Here is a 16,377-nt window from a genome sequence, read left to right on the forward strand (position 1 = left end):
AGAAAAACCCCAACCAAAAAAAAAAAAAAAAAAAAAATCAATAACAAACTCCTTAATCAGTTTTATAATGGGTTCAATACTGCAGTAAATAATATTAAGAGTTAAACTAAAGTATAATCCAGATGTTCATTCCATGATCAAACTGGAGATCACATTTAGTAACCAGTTCACTCTGTAGAGAGCTGTTTCATAATCAGATAACGAGGGAAACAGACAACCTTCCTAATGATACCAACTGCAGAATACAGATTTTAACTATGTAGGAGAAAAGCCACTTTTTGGGTAGCACTCAGTCTTTCAATTTACAACACATTTTCTAGTTTGCCAAGTCTTAGGCTTGAAAGAAACCTCAGAATATATCTGATGTTAGCCTCTAGCCAAATAAATATTACTACAACCCACTTTATAGAAGAGGTCACAGAATTCTAGATATTTAATAAAGGGATTGGAATCTTTCCGTTTCTTACAGAGTAGCTTCCCCCGCCCCCCAAAAAAGAACACAGTTTTCCAGTAGGCCAAGAGAGAACTAACATTTACCGAGCATTTACAAAGAGTCAAGCACATATGTTATCTGTCATTCTCGCAGATCACACATTTACAGAAACGGAGATCTAGGCTTTTGCTCAAGGTCACAACTCTAATAAGTGGTAGAAGAGAATGATATCCAGGTCTTTCCACACACACAAAAAGCTCTGGGTAGAGCTTGTTCAACAATTTCATACATAAGAATAGACTTAAAGGAACACACTGGACCTATGGGATGAGAAATGACACTGACTCAAGCCTGAGTGAAGTAAAGCATGCAGTTTGGGGGAGGGCTCAGTCTGCAGGCCTCTGCCAGCAGAAGCTGAATAAAGTGTGACCTTTACTCCAAACCCTCCAGTGCGACAAGCCACCCATCCAGCTCTGCCTCGTGTGGGTTAATATGCCACAATTCGCGAAGAGAAAGAGAAGAGTTTCATGGTGGCCCCAGACCCCTCTGGTGGCAGCATAAGTTGAGAAGGCTCACATTTGGAGACCAGGTTTGGGTTGGAGTCGTGCGTAAGGGAGAGGATGCCATACAGGTCGGGAAGGGCACTGACTTGAGATTCGTTGGCTTAGGAACAGATGTTGCAGGAGAGAGGTGAATTGCGGGAGGTTAGGAGAGTAGACGGCTTCCCTTGAAGGGAAGGGGTTGGGGCTGTGGGATGCCCCTAGCGGCAGTTGTTAGCGGGCCTCTAAAAGGTCCATTTTAGAGGAAGGGGGAAGGAAGATCTCGATAAGAAGCCATTCCGGGTCCATTACCTGCTGGATGGTTATACAACGGCCTCAGTTTCTCCGGAAGCATCAGCTCCACTTTATCGAGGAGCCGGTGGTAGGTGGCCCGTAGGCCTCGGGCACCGGCGGCCGACATCGCCGCCGAGGGACTGTGGGCAGCCGGGTGGGAGCGTGGCTGTGTTCTCGACCCTGGTTGACAACGAAAGGCAGCTAGTCACTTTTTCCTGCCACAGCGCCTCGCGTCCCTCTCTTGCTTGGAGTGCCCTTCCCGCGGCCCTTCCCACCACGCAATGAACCTACAAGCTGCGGCCCGCACCCGAGTAAGGTTGAGGGGGCGGGGACTGTCGATGGCCCGCCCCGGGCCCGCCTCCGGCCCCCCGCAGGAGACAGGGAGGAGGAGCCTTGGCAAAAGGTGCCAAAATGATCACCTCACCGAGTCCACCCAGCGCCCTGCTGTCAGCGCGCTTGCGCAGGCCGAGCTGCGCGCCACGATTGGCCCGCCCCCAGGGGCGGGCGGAGTCGAGAGGGAAACTCCTCCTTCTCCTCCCTGCCCTCGAGGCCATGTTGGAGAAGGGAAAGTGAAGCTGCGCCGGCTCTATTGCCCCTTCACTTTGATTAAGCAGGCCCGTAGTTAAAATGGGCTTTTCTGGCCTTCCGTGCCTCAACTAAAGATGATGCCGTACAATTCTCTCGCTTCTTTTGACTGGAGACTCGTGAGCGAAAGACTACAAACCTGAGTCTCTTCTCTCTCTACTCCTGTTTTATCCCTAGCGACTTAAGGATCTAGCTAGAATGGCATGAATGCACTCTTCCAGGGTGAGGGCAGCCGCGGCGCTCACTGGCCTCAGTCCCCAGGGTGGTCGTCATCTCGCGAGAAAGTCTTGGCGGGGAGGGTGTCCAAGACGAGGAGAGGGAGGAGTCGCCATCGCCTCCGCCTCCGCCTCCGCCTCTGCCTCCTCCTGCTCCTGTTGGAGGGTGGCTGAGGGAGGAGACTGTTGCTGATCTTTGGATATTCTGGTTAGTCTGAGGAGAGTATGAGGCGAGCTCCGGCCCGGGTGCGGCCGGGCTTCAGGGGCCCAGGCGCCGCCGCTGCCACCGCCATCTAACGCTGCGCCCTGGAGGCCCGGCGCGCGGATGGTGCCGGTGCGGCTCGGGTGTTGATCCGGGTGTCCCCTCCCCCTCCTCCCCTCCCCCACGCGGTGGTCTCCCCTCCCACCCGGCTCAGGCAGAGCCATGTCTCGGGGTGGGTCCTGCCCACACCTGTTGTGGGACGTGAGGAAAAGGTCCCTCGGGCTGGAGGACCCGTCCCGGCTGCGGAGCCGCTACCTGGGTGAGCGGGGGCCCCGGGGCGGAGGCGCTGAGGTCGCCGCCCAGAGTGGGGGAGGGGGCGCGCCTCTGGGGCTGTTGGAGGTGGGACAGCGCCTCGGCGGGGGCGCCCCGAGACTCTGGGGTGTTGGGTGGGGCTTCGGTCGCCGAACCCCGCGCCTGCCACAGTCAAGCCCCCTGTGCCTGCTGCCAGCCGCCGCCCTTGCTGGGTTTTCTCGGAGGGCCAGGCGGTGGGCAAAGGTGTTGGGGTCGCTAAAGGGTTGGGACTCCGGAGACTTGCGGAACCTTTAGGAGCTTGCAGCGTTTAGAGCAAAAGTTGGCTCTTTTGCTCTTTTTCAGCGCGCTTTCCCCGCTCAGCCGAAGAACCTAAGTTGTTGTTGCCCACCTTCGCCTTCAATCTCCAGGGGGTTTAGGTGTCGACTGCGACGCGTTGGCCACCCTCAGGGACTTCACGTTTCGTACAGAATCCGTGTAAACTGTTTTTGCGGCGCTGAGCCAAAACCTAAAAGTGATAGCTGAGCTTTCCCCACCCCCGCGCGCTCTCCCAGTTCCACTCTGCTCTTCAGTTCGTTTTGACCGCTTAAAGGTGGTGTTGGGTTTCACGTTCCTCTTCCCACCCCTGGAAAACACACTTGGCATTTACAGTTTCTTAGTTAAGCTTTCTAAAAACAACCTTCAGTACTTGAGGGAGCAGTATTCCACTTTTTTTCGTTTTGCATAACATGTCTTTTTTGTTTTTGAGGCTTCTGGGTCACGCCCGAGTCAGCGAAAAAGTTTGGTGTCTTAAAAATGGACGTACTTAGTAAAAGGTCTTTTTTGTTTCTTCCTGTATACTCTTACTCTCTTTATTTAGAGATACGGCAAACATCAAATAAAAATTTTTCTTTCCAGTTTGCCATTTGGTAGGTAAAAAGTGTTTGTTGCTGTCATTTGTTTTTGGTTTCAAGTAAATAGAAGAAAATGAAATCTGATTACGGCCACCAGTTCTGGTTTGTAAATTATTTAAGGAAAGTTAGCATGCAGTTTTTTAATTCTTTCTTTTTAGTGTCTCAAGTAACATACGAATAATTTTGTTTGTAAAAACTCAAAAATGAAGCAAAAATCCCTTTGATCCCTCCCATTTAATTTCATTCCGCCACACTTAGAAATATTTTCTGTTTTCTGAATATTCTTCCAGACCATTTTCTTTTCATTGTTTCAAGCATATAAGTACATGTACAAATGCTAGGAGAGGCGTGTGTGTTGCGAGTGTGTGTGTGAGAGACAGAGACACCTGAATACATGGTGTCATGTTGTAAATATTGTTTTCACTTCTTCACATTTTGGAGATCTTAAGATTCATTCTGTCTTTTAAATTATTATGTAGTATTTAACGTTATGAAGTACCATAGTGTGTACTCAGCCTTTCTTCTTTAAGTGGACGTTCGTCACTGCTGGGATTACAGGCATGAACCACTGCGCCCGGCCCAATCCTATCCTAGCACTTAGAAAGGCCAAGGCAGGTGGATCACTTGAGGTCAGGAGTTCAAGACCAGCCTGGCCAACATGCTGAAACCCCGTCTCTACTAAAAATACAAAAATTAGTTGGGCGTGGTGGCATGTGCCTGTAGTCCCACCTCTCTGGGAGACTGAGGCAGGAGAATCGCTTGAGCCATGGAGGCTGAGGTTGCAGTGAGCCAAGATTGCAGCAGTGCACTCCAGCCTGGGCGACAGAGGGAGATTCTGTCCCAAAAAAAAAGAAAAAGAAAAAAGAATAGTACTCTCATAAAGCCTTCCTTTTAAAAGTCAAATTCCAAGTTAGGATTTTCCTATGGAAATAATATTCTTTTTTAGGACTTCAATATTTAAACATTACTATGGTCGTATTGTTATAGAGTAAGTATTTTTCTGATACAATTTCATTATTTCTATTTCTTCAAATTTTTAGCAGTGAATTACTGCTAAATAGTAAAATTAGGATAGGACAAATGCATAATTTTTCTTGTAGATTTGCATTTCCAGTTATTTCATCATAGCATGTGCCTTTTCAATAGTAGTATTCAAGATTTGTAATTGATTTTACTTAAACTGATTGATTACCTCCATTCTTCCCATCAAAGAAAATTATACTTCTCAAAACTTCCTATTATGTTGTGGGAATGAAGGTGAATACTTTCCCATATGTTATTTAGGACAAAAAGATGTGTTTACTTACAGCTCCCAAATTCACAAGATTGACCTGTGCCAATTGAGTGTTGTTTTAGACTAGCATGGATTTAGAGGATAGGACAGGGATTTTAATCTTCGTGAGCCTGATCTAAATTTCCATATAGGATTCTTTTTTTCCAAGGGAGGTGGGGTAGGGGGTCAGGGTGAGGCAGGGTCTTGCTCTGTCCCCAAGGCTGTAGTACAGTGGCACCATCATGGCTCACTGCAGCCCACCTCCTGGGCTCAAGGCCATCCTCCCACCTCAGCCTCCTGGAATTTTTGTTTCAAAGAATAATTATCAAAGTCCAGAGTCAGAGATACCTGTAGGTTTAAATGTTTAAATGTAATAGTTTCTCAAATTACTTTATACTAGGTGTAGAGTAGTGCTTTTGGAAATCAGTGATTTATTAGCCACACATATTTCATTTTCCCATGTATATACAGTTTTGTAAAGATAAATATTGTTAATAAAAGAAAGTATTATTTCAATACGTTGTTTCTACTTGTATTTCTTTCCTTTTGGACAGACTCCTACAACTTTCTAACCCTTCTTAATTAAAAGATAGTAATTGATAAAAAAGTAATTTTAAGGTACTTTTCAAGGTAGTTATTTATTATAATGTATAAAATGTGTATATTATGATTAGGCAGCCAGTGACAATTTTTTAGTGGAGATTGAATTCTCATCTTTTTATGAAGTCAATGTCCTTTAAGTATCCTTAGAGTCAATATGTTCTGAAATGGATAATTTTGCATGTAGATTACTCTTTAGTGCATCTTGAATACATCTACATTCTAGATTACGAGGTTCTTCAGAATGTGTTGCCAAGTTACAGTATATTATACAAAGATTAGTAATTTCTGACTTTTGCCTCCTTTTTTAGCTATTGGGGAAAAGTTAGTGGAATATTCATATTTTGTTTCTTTAGTCTTGAAATTTCAATGAAAGCTGAAAAATGTATGATTTTAGTATTGAAAAATCACTGTCAATTGTAACAGAGTATGCTGATAATTCCTTAAGGCAAGATACCAAAGGCGTATTAACAATCATAACAACTATAGATACTATGATAGCTCTACTGTGGGTTTCATTTTTTCCTAAAATAGGATGAATCAAGTTAGAAGTGCTTAGAAGGTTTAGAAACTTCTGGTAGCATAGAGCTTATGTTACAGGTATGCTATAGATCAGTGTTTTTAAAAATGATCCATGATAAAAATACATTTATGTGGCAACCTGTGATATACACAACAAAAATAAAGGATTCTCTAGATGTAAATTAAGGCTTACTAGATGGGATGCATTCTGTTCTTTTTCATGTTCCTAAAACTGTTGAAAGAGTAGAATATGCACTACTGAGTCTCAGCTTGAGGTTTGGAAAATTGTTCTAGATGGCGTGTAGTTTTTTTAGTTGCAATTTAATGTTGCTTCAGGTTTAGGATAGGTGGGCTTCCCCAAGTACTTGAAGGAGATTAAAGAAAAAAATTTTTAAAACATTCCTGATGGCTAACAGGGAAGATGTAACTAGTGAAACTTCAAGTACATTTTGGAAAAAAACAACTAGGGTGGAACACTTTTAAATCTTCATTTCTTGGGTAGATATTTACTGTATGATTCCTGAGTTGTATGATAAGTATGTTTAACTTCATAAACAACTTTTTAGGCTGTCTTCCAAAATACTTGTACCGTACTACATTCCCACCAGCAGTGTAAGAGAGTTCCAATTGCTCCGCATTCTCATCAGCATTTGGTGTAGTGAGTCTTCCTAATTGTAGCCTTCTTGGTAGGTGTGTAGAAATGTATCTTGTTTTAATTTGCATTTCACTCTCTCTCTCTCTCTTTTTTTTTTTTTTTTTTGAGACAGTTTCCCTCTGTAGCCCAGGCTGTAGTGCAATGGCACAATCTCGGCTCACTGCAGCCTCCACCTCCCAGGTTCAAGCGATTCTCCTGCTCAACACTGCCCCCGCTCCCCCAACTTCCAAGTAGCTGAGATTACTGGCATGTGCCACCACACCTGGTTAATTTTGTGATGGAGATGGGGGTTTCTCCATGTTGGTCAGGCTGGTCTCAAACTCCTAACCTCAGGTGATCCGCCCTCTTTGGCCTCCCAAAGTGCTGGGATTACAGGCCTGAGCCACCAATTTGCATTTCTCTAATAATTAATGATATCGAGTATCCTTTTGTGGGTTTTGTTTTGTCATCTCTATAGTTCGGTTAAGTGTTCAGGTTTACCTTTTTAATACTGTAAGAATTCTGTAATTCTTTATATAACAAGTCCTTAATCAGATATGTGTTTTACAAATATTTTCTCCCAGTTTATGTCTTTTTCTTAACAGGTTCTTTTATAGTTCATACTTTTTATGTCCTAAGAATCTTTACCTAGTCCAAGGTAACAAAGATTTTTATTTTTTTTCCTGGAGATTTTTCTAACTCTTACATTTAGGTCCGTGAACAATTTTGAGTTAAGTTTTGCATATGTTGTGAGAGTCAAGTTTCATTTCTTTGCATATTAATGTGCAATTGATCCAGCAGTATGTGTGAAAAGACTGTCTTTTTTTCTTTGTTGAAATCAATTGACCATAAATGTTTAAGTCAATTTCTTAGCCACAGTCCATTGATCTAGCTTCATGTCTTTATAGCGAGTGTTGAAATCAGCTAGTGTGATACTTTAAACTTGGTCTTTTTTGTTTTTTCATTGATAATTATTCTGGCTATTCTTAACCTTTTAAAATTGCATAAAAATTTTAGAACCAGCTTGTCAAAAAGACTTGGGATTTTGTGTTGAATCTATATATTATTTTAGGGATAATTGACATGTTTAGTGAATCTTCTCATCTGTGATTCTGGTTTATCTCCATGTATTAAGCATTCTTTGATTCTCTCAGCATTAATTTATATTTTTGGGTGTTAGGCTTTTCCTTAAATATTTCATATTTTTAATGATATTTTAGATGACATTTTAAATATATTTTTACTTTTTATTGGTACAGATTTACAGAGTACATATGCAATTTTGATACATGTATAGATTGTGCTGTGGTCAAGTGAGGGCTTTTAGAGTATCCATCACCTGAATAACCTTCTTTATACCCGTTAACTAATTTCTCATCATCCTCCTACCTCCTACTTCCCTACTCTTCCACTCCATTATGTATCATTCCACTGCCTGTGTCTATGTGAACACATTTTTTTAGCACGCACTTATGAGTCAGAACATGTCATACTTGTGTTTGTGTGCCTGGCTTGTTTAACTTAAGATAATGACCTCCAGGTCATCCATATTGTTGTATATGACATGATTTCATTCTTTCTTATGGCTGAATAGTATTCCATTGTGTATATATACCACATTTTCTTGACCCATTCATCCATTGATGGACACTTAGGTTGATTCCATGTCTTTGCTATTGTAACTAGTGCTGCAGTCAACATACTAGTGCACATATCTTTTCGATATGTTACTTTCTTTTTTGTAAAAACCTGGTAGTGGGATTGCTGGATGGGAAGGTAGGTCTATTTTTAATTCTTGGAGAAATCTCCATACTGTTTTCCATAGAGGCTGTACTAATTTGCATTCCCACCAGTGGTGTATAAGAGTTCCCTTTTTTCACATCATCACCAACATTGTTTGCCTACTTAATAAAGGCCACACTGACTAGGATAAGGTGATATCTATCTCATTGTGGTTTTGATTTGCATTTCTCCTATGATTGTTAATGTTGAGCATTTTTTCATATACCTGTTAGGTATTTGTATGTCTTCTATGGAAAAATGTCTATTCATGTCCTACTTTTAATAGGATTATTTGATTTATTTTGAGTTGAGTTCCTTGTATAGTCTGGATATTAGTCTCCTGTTGAATGAATAATTTGCAGATATTTTCTGTTATTCAACAGAGTTGGTTGTCTCTTCATTCTGTTGATTATTTCTTTTGCCATGCAGAAACTTTTTAGTTTAATTGAGTCCCATTTGTCTGTTTTCTAGTATCTTTATAGTTTTGAGTCTTACATTTAAGTATTTAATCCATCTTAAGTTGATTTTTATATATTGGTGAAAGATAGGAGTTCAATTTCATCTTCTGCATATGTACATCTAATTTTCTCAGCACCATTGATTGAAGAGAGTTTCCTTTTCACAATATATGTTCTTGTTGGCTTTATCAAACATCAGTTGGCTGCAAGTATGTGGCTTTATTTCTGGGTTCTCTGTTACTCCATTGACCTGTGTATCTTATTTTTATACCAGTAACATGGTGTTTTGGTTAGTATTGTCTTATAATATAAAGTCAGGTAATATGATGTCTCCAGGTTTATTCTTTTGGCTCAGCATTACTTTGGCTATTGGGGTTCCTTTTTGGTTCCATATGATTTTTAGAATTTTTTTTCTAATTTTGCAAAAAATGATCTTGGTATTTTGATAAGGATTGTATTAAATCTGTTGATTGCTTTGGATAGTATGGTCATTTTAATGATATTCTTCTGAATATCCAGTGATCATGGGATGTTTTTCCATTTGCGTCATGTATCATTTCTTTTAGTAGTGTTTTGTAATTCTCCTTGTGGGGATTTTTAACATCTGGTTAAATATATTCCTAGGGTTTTGTTATTGTTGTTATTTGTAGCTATTGTAAATGGGATTGTGTTCTTGATTTGGTTCTCATCTTGAATTATTATTGGTTTGTAGAAACACTAATGATATTTGTATGTTCATTTTGTATCCTGCAACTTTACTGAATTCATTTACCGAGTCTAAGAGTTTTTGTGTGGAGTCTTTTTCTAGGTATAATAGCATGTCATCAGTAAACAGGGATAATTTGACTTCTTCCATTATAATTTTGATGCCTTTTGTTTCATTACGTTGCCTGATTGCTCTGGTTAAGACTTCCAGTACTAGATTGAAGCATGGTGAAAGTAGGCATCCTTGTTTTCTTCCAGTTCTTTATTTTTGAGATGGAGTTTTTTTGCTTTAGTTGCCGAGGCTGGAGTACAGTGTTGCCATCTCGACTTACTGTAAATTTCGCTTCCTGTGTTCAAGCGATTCTCCTGCCTCAGCCTCCTGAGTAGCTGGGATTACAGACATGCGCCACCACACCTGGCTAATTTTTTGTATTTTTAGTAGAGATGGGGTTTCTCCATGTTGGTCAGGCTAGTCTCAAACTCTTTACCTCAGGTGATCTGCCCACCTCGGCCTTCCAAAGTGCTGGGATTACAGGTGTGAGCCACTGTGCCCAGCTTCTTCCAGTTTTTAAAGGAATGCTTTCTACTTTTCCTCCATTTGGTATGATGTTAGTTAAAGATTTGTCATATATGGCCTTTATTATTTTGAGATATATTCTTTCTATGCCTGGTTTATTGAGGGTTTTTATTACGGAGGTTGAATTTTATTAAATGCTTTTTCCATGTCTGTTAAGATTATTATATGGTTTTTGTCCTTCATTCTGTTGATATGATGTATCACATTTATTGGTTTGCATATGTTGACCCATCCTTGCATTCCTGGTAAAAACCCCACTTGATCATCTTTTTGATTTGATGTTGGATTCAGTTTGCTAGTATTTTTGCATCGGTATTGAGGATTTTTGCATCTGTGTTCATTAGTCTGTAGTTTTCTTTTTATTCTGTATCCTTTGCTTTGTATCCTTTTCTGGTTTTGGTATCAGGGTGATAAAGGCCTTATAGAATAAGTTAGGGAGAGATCTGTTCTTGATTTTTTTTTGAAATAGTTTCAGGAGTATTGATATTATTTCTTCTTTGTACATTTGGTATAATTCGGCTGTGAAGCCATCTGGTACTAGGCTTTTCTTTGTTGGGAGATTGCACAAATTACAGATTAATTCTTGCTGCTCATTATTGGTCTGTTCAGATTTTCTGTTTCTTCCTGATTCAATCTTGGTAGGTTGTATTTTTCTGGGAATATATTTATTTCCTGTGGGTTTTCTAGTTTGTGAGCATATCATTTATTATAGTCTATGATGATCTTTGTACTTCCGTGGAATCAATTGTAATGTCTCATTTTTCATTTCTGATTTTATTTGGCTCTTCTTTCCTTTCTTGGTTAGTCTGGCTAGTGGCTTATCAGTTTTTTTAAATCTCTTTGAAAAACCAGCTTTTCATTTCATTGACTTTAGGCTTTTTTTAGTCCATATTTCATTTAGTTCTGCTTTGATCTTTATTTCTTTTCTTCTGCTAGTTTTGGGTGTGGTTTGTTCTTTCTTTTCTAGTTCCCTGAGGTGCATTCTTAGATTATTAATTTGTAATCTTTCTACTTTTTTGTTTTAGGAATTTTTTGCTGTATTCTTCTTAGCACTGCTTTTGCTGTATCCCACGTTTTGGTATGTTTTGTTTCCATTTTCATTTGTTTCAAAAAATTTTTTTTTAATTTCTGTCTTAATTGCTTAATTGACCCTATTGTTATTCAGGAGCATATTGTTTAATTTCTGTGTGTTTGTATGGTTTGTAAAGTTTCTTTTGGTGTTGATTTCTGGTTTTATTCTGCTATTGTCTGAGAAAGTACTTGATGTGATTTCAGTTTTAAAAAAATTGTTCAGCCTTTGTTTTGTAGCTTAACATGAGTTCCATGTGCTGACAAAAATATTGTATATTCTGCAGTTGTTGGATAGAACATTTGTAAATGTCTGTTAAGACCATTTGATCTAAAGTCCAGTTTAAGTCCATTGTTTCTTTGCTGATTATTCATCTAGATTATCTGTCTAATGCTATAAGTAAGGTGTTGAAGTTTCCCACTATTGTATTACAGTGTATCTCTTTCTTTAGGTCTAGTAATACTTGTTTTGTGACTCGGAGTACTTCAGTGTTGGGTGCAAATATATATTTAGAATTATTATATATTCTTGCTGAGTTGGTCTCTTTAATATTATGTAACGACTTTCTTAGTCCTTTTTTTTTTTTTTTTTTTTTTTTTTTTTTTTTTTTTTTTTTTTTTTTTTTTTTAACTGTTTTTATGTTGTATTTGACCGAGTGTAGAAAGTTATCACAAGACAAAAGTATGCCAGATTGCAGGGTCATTTATTATGCCGGCGACCACAGAGGACTCACGTCTCTCCAACCTGTGGTGGCAACAGGAGGGTGCCATGATTTTTTATACCCGAAAAACCACCTTGGGAGTGGGGGTGAGGGGCAGGGATGGGGATGAAAAGGCTTCAGACATTCCGAGGGCTAGTGGATTCTGTAAATTACCTCCTGGGCAGAGATGAGGGTGGGGGTCTCCGGACATTCCAAGGGATGGGGACTTTTGTCATTCCGTTTGTTACTTAAGTGGTTTACAGAAGTCAAGATAAACATTTGTTTACACATTATCTGGTTAAGGTGGAAATCACAGACCTTAGTTACTTATTAAAAGCCACAGGAGCCAGGATGGAACTAGCTTGGGCTGCTTAGTCTGGCAATTGCCGGTAAGCAAAGGCTAGCAATTCTGGCAGTTACTGATAAGAAAAGGTAAACAGCTTTACATAGTTTTGAAGAACAAACTAACAGTTCTATTTACAGAGGCCAAGGACAGTAGTTATTGTAAGGAGAATGGGGCAGCCATTTCAACTTATCTAAAAACAGTTTTGCATTTTATAAAATAGTTTTGCTCTGGTTCTGGCTCTAGGCCAGCACAATATCACATTTAGATACTTTTTTCTCTTGCCTTTTTAGGATTCACCCTTTCTCTTTGACTTCAGACAGTCTGGTTATAATGTTGCCATTGGTGGAGACCTTTTTTGCATTGTATTTGTTTGGTGATTGCTGAGCTTCTCATATCTGGATCTCTGAATCTCTTAACTAGCAGTCACCTGTCCTGTGCTGTGCCAAGGATGAAATAATTCTGTGTTTTGTCTCTCCTTGGTAGAGTTTGTCACCCCCAAGTGAGAACTAAGGCTCTGAAAAAATAATTTTGACCAGCGTAAGTGTAGTATGTTTCAAGTCAGAAATTAAACTTAACTCCAACATTTCTTGCCCCAAGCATCTATATAAGTAATTATTACTTCTCAACTAGTCTAGTAAAGGAGATAGGTATGTGAATAAATAAATTAAAAAGTTGTAATTTATTTAATGGTTTAATGATTATACAGACATTAAAAATTAGCAATAGCTGTGTATTTATTGTCATTGAAATACATTCATCATGTGTTATTGAATGATAATACAGATTCCAGAACAGAATGAATATCATGATCCCAGTCATTTATTCACTTATTCAGCAAATGTATATTGAATGCACACTTTGTGGTAGGCACTGTATTAGGCATTTGGAATACATGAGTGAACGACGGTGTGTTCTTCTTATGGATTTTATAACATATTAATATTGAAAGAATGCCAGAGTAGAGACAGAATTATAAGAGGAAGCTTGAGGTGCAGAAAGACTTGAGTTGGAAGCCGCAATGGTAAGTTCATCCATAACAAATGTGTAATTCTCAGAAGATTCTTATAGCTTTTTGGCATTTCTGCACATCTTGTGAGCAGAGGAACTAGTTGTTTTGTTCTGGACTATCTTCTTAGTGAGGGTTATATAGTGAATAGCCTTGGAAGATACACCATCTCCCTCACAAGCCAAGGACAAGTTTGTTGTTCAGTTTGATAATGTCTTCTTAGGGATAAAGGTCAGGCAGGTTTGCTTGATATAAGATTTGGGTTCCCCCAGTTCAAGATTTCTCAGCTGTGATTAAAACCCATTACATGCACAGCATCCATCCAGCCCTCTCCAAGTTGCCCTATGGGACTTGGAGGACAAGAGGAACCAATGTGAACTTGAAGCTCATACTGCTTGCTGTACATGAGTAATAAAATTGTTTTTTTGCCTCTGACTTAGGAGTCTAGTGTCTTTTGCTAGCATCCGAGAAATGGTAGCAGTCCAATTGGTTACCTTGCAAATAGGCCAGACCCTTTGCAGCTTTTAATAGCATTCAGATATGAGTTTATTTTTATTTTAATTTGAGGAGGTTCAGTTTTATTAATGTACCATTCTTATTTTATGGTGGCTTTAGCTTCTATTTCTTGGTATTAACATTTAATTACTAAAAGGGTAGTGGATATTTTTGCTAGTTTGTTCTAGAAGCACACTTTATGAGATGTCTGGACGATGCAATCAATTTTATCTCCAAAGTCACATATAAAAATGTCATTCAAATGCTATCTATTCAACCACAATATATTCGGCCTCTGTACATGTTCTAATGTACAAATGTCATATATAAGAGTTCTTGCTAAAACAACTTACTTTATCTTCTGTTCTTATGTTCTGCCACTATTTTCTCCAAACTGAAATGGCTAGAGTCATGTTTTCAAACCCAGGTTTTAAAATTTTGACAAAAGAAGTTTCTAATACTTCAATATTTTAATGAGTTTTAATTGCTGTCATATTTTAATTTTAATACTTTGTTTCTTAACTCTTAATTTGTAACTCAATGAGATTACCAAGCCTTTGGCCAAAAGGAAATGATTTTTTAAAAATTTATATTTTTATTGCAGTTTGAATCTTTTTACAAGGAAAAATCAGATTTGAAAAGTTAAATATTTAAAGTACAACCTAGTTCATGAAAACACTTTATTGAATATCTCTAGGTTGTTTTAGTCCAGTAAATTTAGAAACCATAGAGCATCTCCTTCCCCAAAATAAAAGCCCCCATAATTATCCATAATTATTTTTTAACCTATATGTTCATCCTTTACCCAGCCATCTTAGCAGTAAAATAACATGGAGACAGAAGTAAAACAAATTGGCTTCAAGAGGCTCTTGATCTTTACATGGAATGGCAAGAAAGCCTAATAGAGAAATCTGCCCCTTGTGACAGTATACAAAGTATAGGCAGATTTAATTTTATGAGAGATCTCATCAGCCTGATTACTTAATTATTGTTCTTTGTTGTAAATTCAGCTTTCTTTCATTACAGCTTCTGAATAAACATGTTTTTTGATCTGTGTTCGGTAAAGATGTTTCATTCTTTAAAGGGACAGATTTCGCTCTTTCAAAGAAGGAACTTACTCTGTTTTTGCAGTATTTAAACTATTCTGCTATTGATGGACATTTCGGCTGATTTTTAATGCCAAATTTCATCATTGTAATGTCAGCTTTAACATTTCTGAAATTGAGAGATGTTTAAAAATAGTTTAGTGCTTACTATTGCTTTTTGCCATCCTATTTAAAATTAAAAACTTTACTCCCTACCTCCAGTCATCTTTTATCTCTTTTTTCTGCTTCGTTTTTCTGCATAGCACTTATACTGATTGTTTATTGTTTTTCTCCTCTTATAAGCAGGCAGAAATTTTTTTGTTTTACCACTGTAAAATGTACTTTATCTGACACAGAGTGAGTACTCAATAAATATTTGTTGAATGAATGAAAGAATGAAGGAATGTATGAGTGTTTATTGTGGCCCAGATACTGTGCTAAGCCCTTTCTGTCCTTGATTCATTTTGTTCTTAAAATAACTGCATACTGGGTACGGTGGCTCACACCTGTAATCCTATCACTTTGGGAGGCTGATGTGGGAGGATCACTTGAGGTAAGGAGTTTGAGACCAGCCTGGCCAACATGGTGAAATCCCGTCTCTACTAAAAATACAAAAATTAGCTGGGCATGTTGCTGCGTGCCTGTGATTCCTGCTACTCAGGAGGCTGAGGCAGGAGAATTGCTTTAACCTGGGAGGCGGAGGTTGCAGTGAGCTGAGATCATGCTACTGCACTCCAGCCTGGGCGACAGAGAGAGACTGTCTCAAACAAACAAACACACACACATTGCATGAGGCAGAGGTAGTCTAATGAGGAAACTAAGTCCTAAGAAGAAGTTAAATTGCCCAATATCACTCAGTTTATAGATGGTGGAGCTGAAATTAGAGCATGAATTTACCTTGTCATGCCAGATCCTAGGCTCCTAATTTCAATGTTATATTTTTCTCAGCAACAAATCATGTGATTTATTTAGTTTTTTTTTTTTTTTTAAACAGGAAGAAGAGAATTTATCCAAAGATTAAAACTTGAAGCAACCCTAAATGTGCATGATGGCTGTGTAAGTAACAGTTAATTCTCAACTATGAAGGGCTTTGATACTAAGTGGTTAAGTGTTTGATGAAATGTCCCAATCCTCCCAGAAGGGATTGTGAGTATAATAAAATGAGAGAATAAAGTTTTACATTAAAATAGAAAATTATATTTTGGATTTAGAAGAGTATATGCAAGATTTTTTAAAGTGCAGATGAGTTTTCTAATGTTATCAAAAGGCTTCCATCTCATTCACTCTACTGAAACTACTTTCATGACTTCATGTCTGCAAATGTAGTGGTCACTTCTTAGAAACTTTAGACATGTCACTCAAACATATCCTCTTTTTTGAAATACTTTTTCTCTTGGCTTTTGCTAACACCACACTCTCTTGGTTTTCTTCCTATTCCAAGCCGTGGACTCACTACATCTCTGTCTTAGCTGACTCCTCCACTTCTTGTCCTTCAAATGTTGGTTGCGCAAGGACTATGACCTGGTACTTCTCACTCTCTTTTCATCAGCCTGATTACTTAATTGTTGTTCTTTGTTGTAAATTCAACTTTCTTTCATTACAGCTTCTGAATAAACATGTTTTTGATTAGCTCGAAGTGACCCTATCTAGTCCCA

At 38.9% G+C, this 16,377-nt stretch overlaps 2 protein-coding genes across 16 annotated transcripts in view; one reads left to right on the top strand and one right to left on the bottom strand.

The window, feature by feature from the left end:
• MPC2 (mitochondrial pyruvate carrier 2) overlaps positions 1 to 1,746 on the bottom strand; it is a 20,225-nt gene extending 18,479 nt beyond the window's left edge. Inside the window, exon 1 of the mRNA XM_017534171.2 lies at positions 1,285 to 1,746. Within this exon, the coding sequence (XP_017389660.1) occupies positions 1,285 to 1,393 (109 nt within the window). The 5' untranslated portion in view covers positions 1,394 to 1,746. The remainder of the gene's footprint in view (positions 1 to 1,284) is intronic.
• Positions 1,747 to 1,795: 49 nt separating this feature from the next.
• Positions 1,796 to 16,377, top strand: part of DCAF6 (DDB1 and CUL4 associated factor 6) — a 141,396-nt gene continuing 126,814 nt past the window's right edge. For 6 of the 15 annotated variants that reach the window (XM_017534161.2, XM_017534163.2, XM_017534165.2 and 3 more), the window contains exons 1-2: positions 2,128 to 2,587; positions 15,717 to 15,778. In XM_017534161.2, coding sequence (XP_017389650.1) covers positions 2,491 to 2,587; positions 15,717 to 15,778 — 159 coding nt within the window. In that variant the 5' untranslated portion in view covers positions 2,128 to 2,490. Of the gene's footprint in view, positions 2,074 to 2,122; positions 2,588 to 15,716; positions 15,779 to 16,377 lie in introns of those variants that run through there. The other 9 variants (XM_037740495.1, XM_037740496.1, XM_037740497.1 and 6 more) reach the window with 6 other exon arrangements.

Source organism: Cebus imitator, unplaced genomic scaffold (assembly GCF_001604975.1).
Source record: "Cebus imitator isolate Cc_AM_T3 unplaced genomic scaffold, Cebus_imitator-1.0 Scaffold84, whole genome shotgun sequence".
Classification (NCBI taxonomy): domain Eukaryota; kingdom Metazoa; phylum Chordata; class Mammalia; order Primates; family Cebidae; genus Cebus; species Cebus imitator.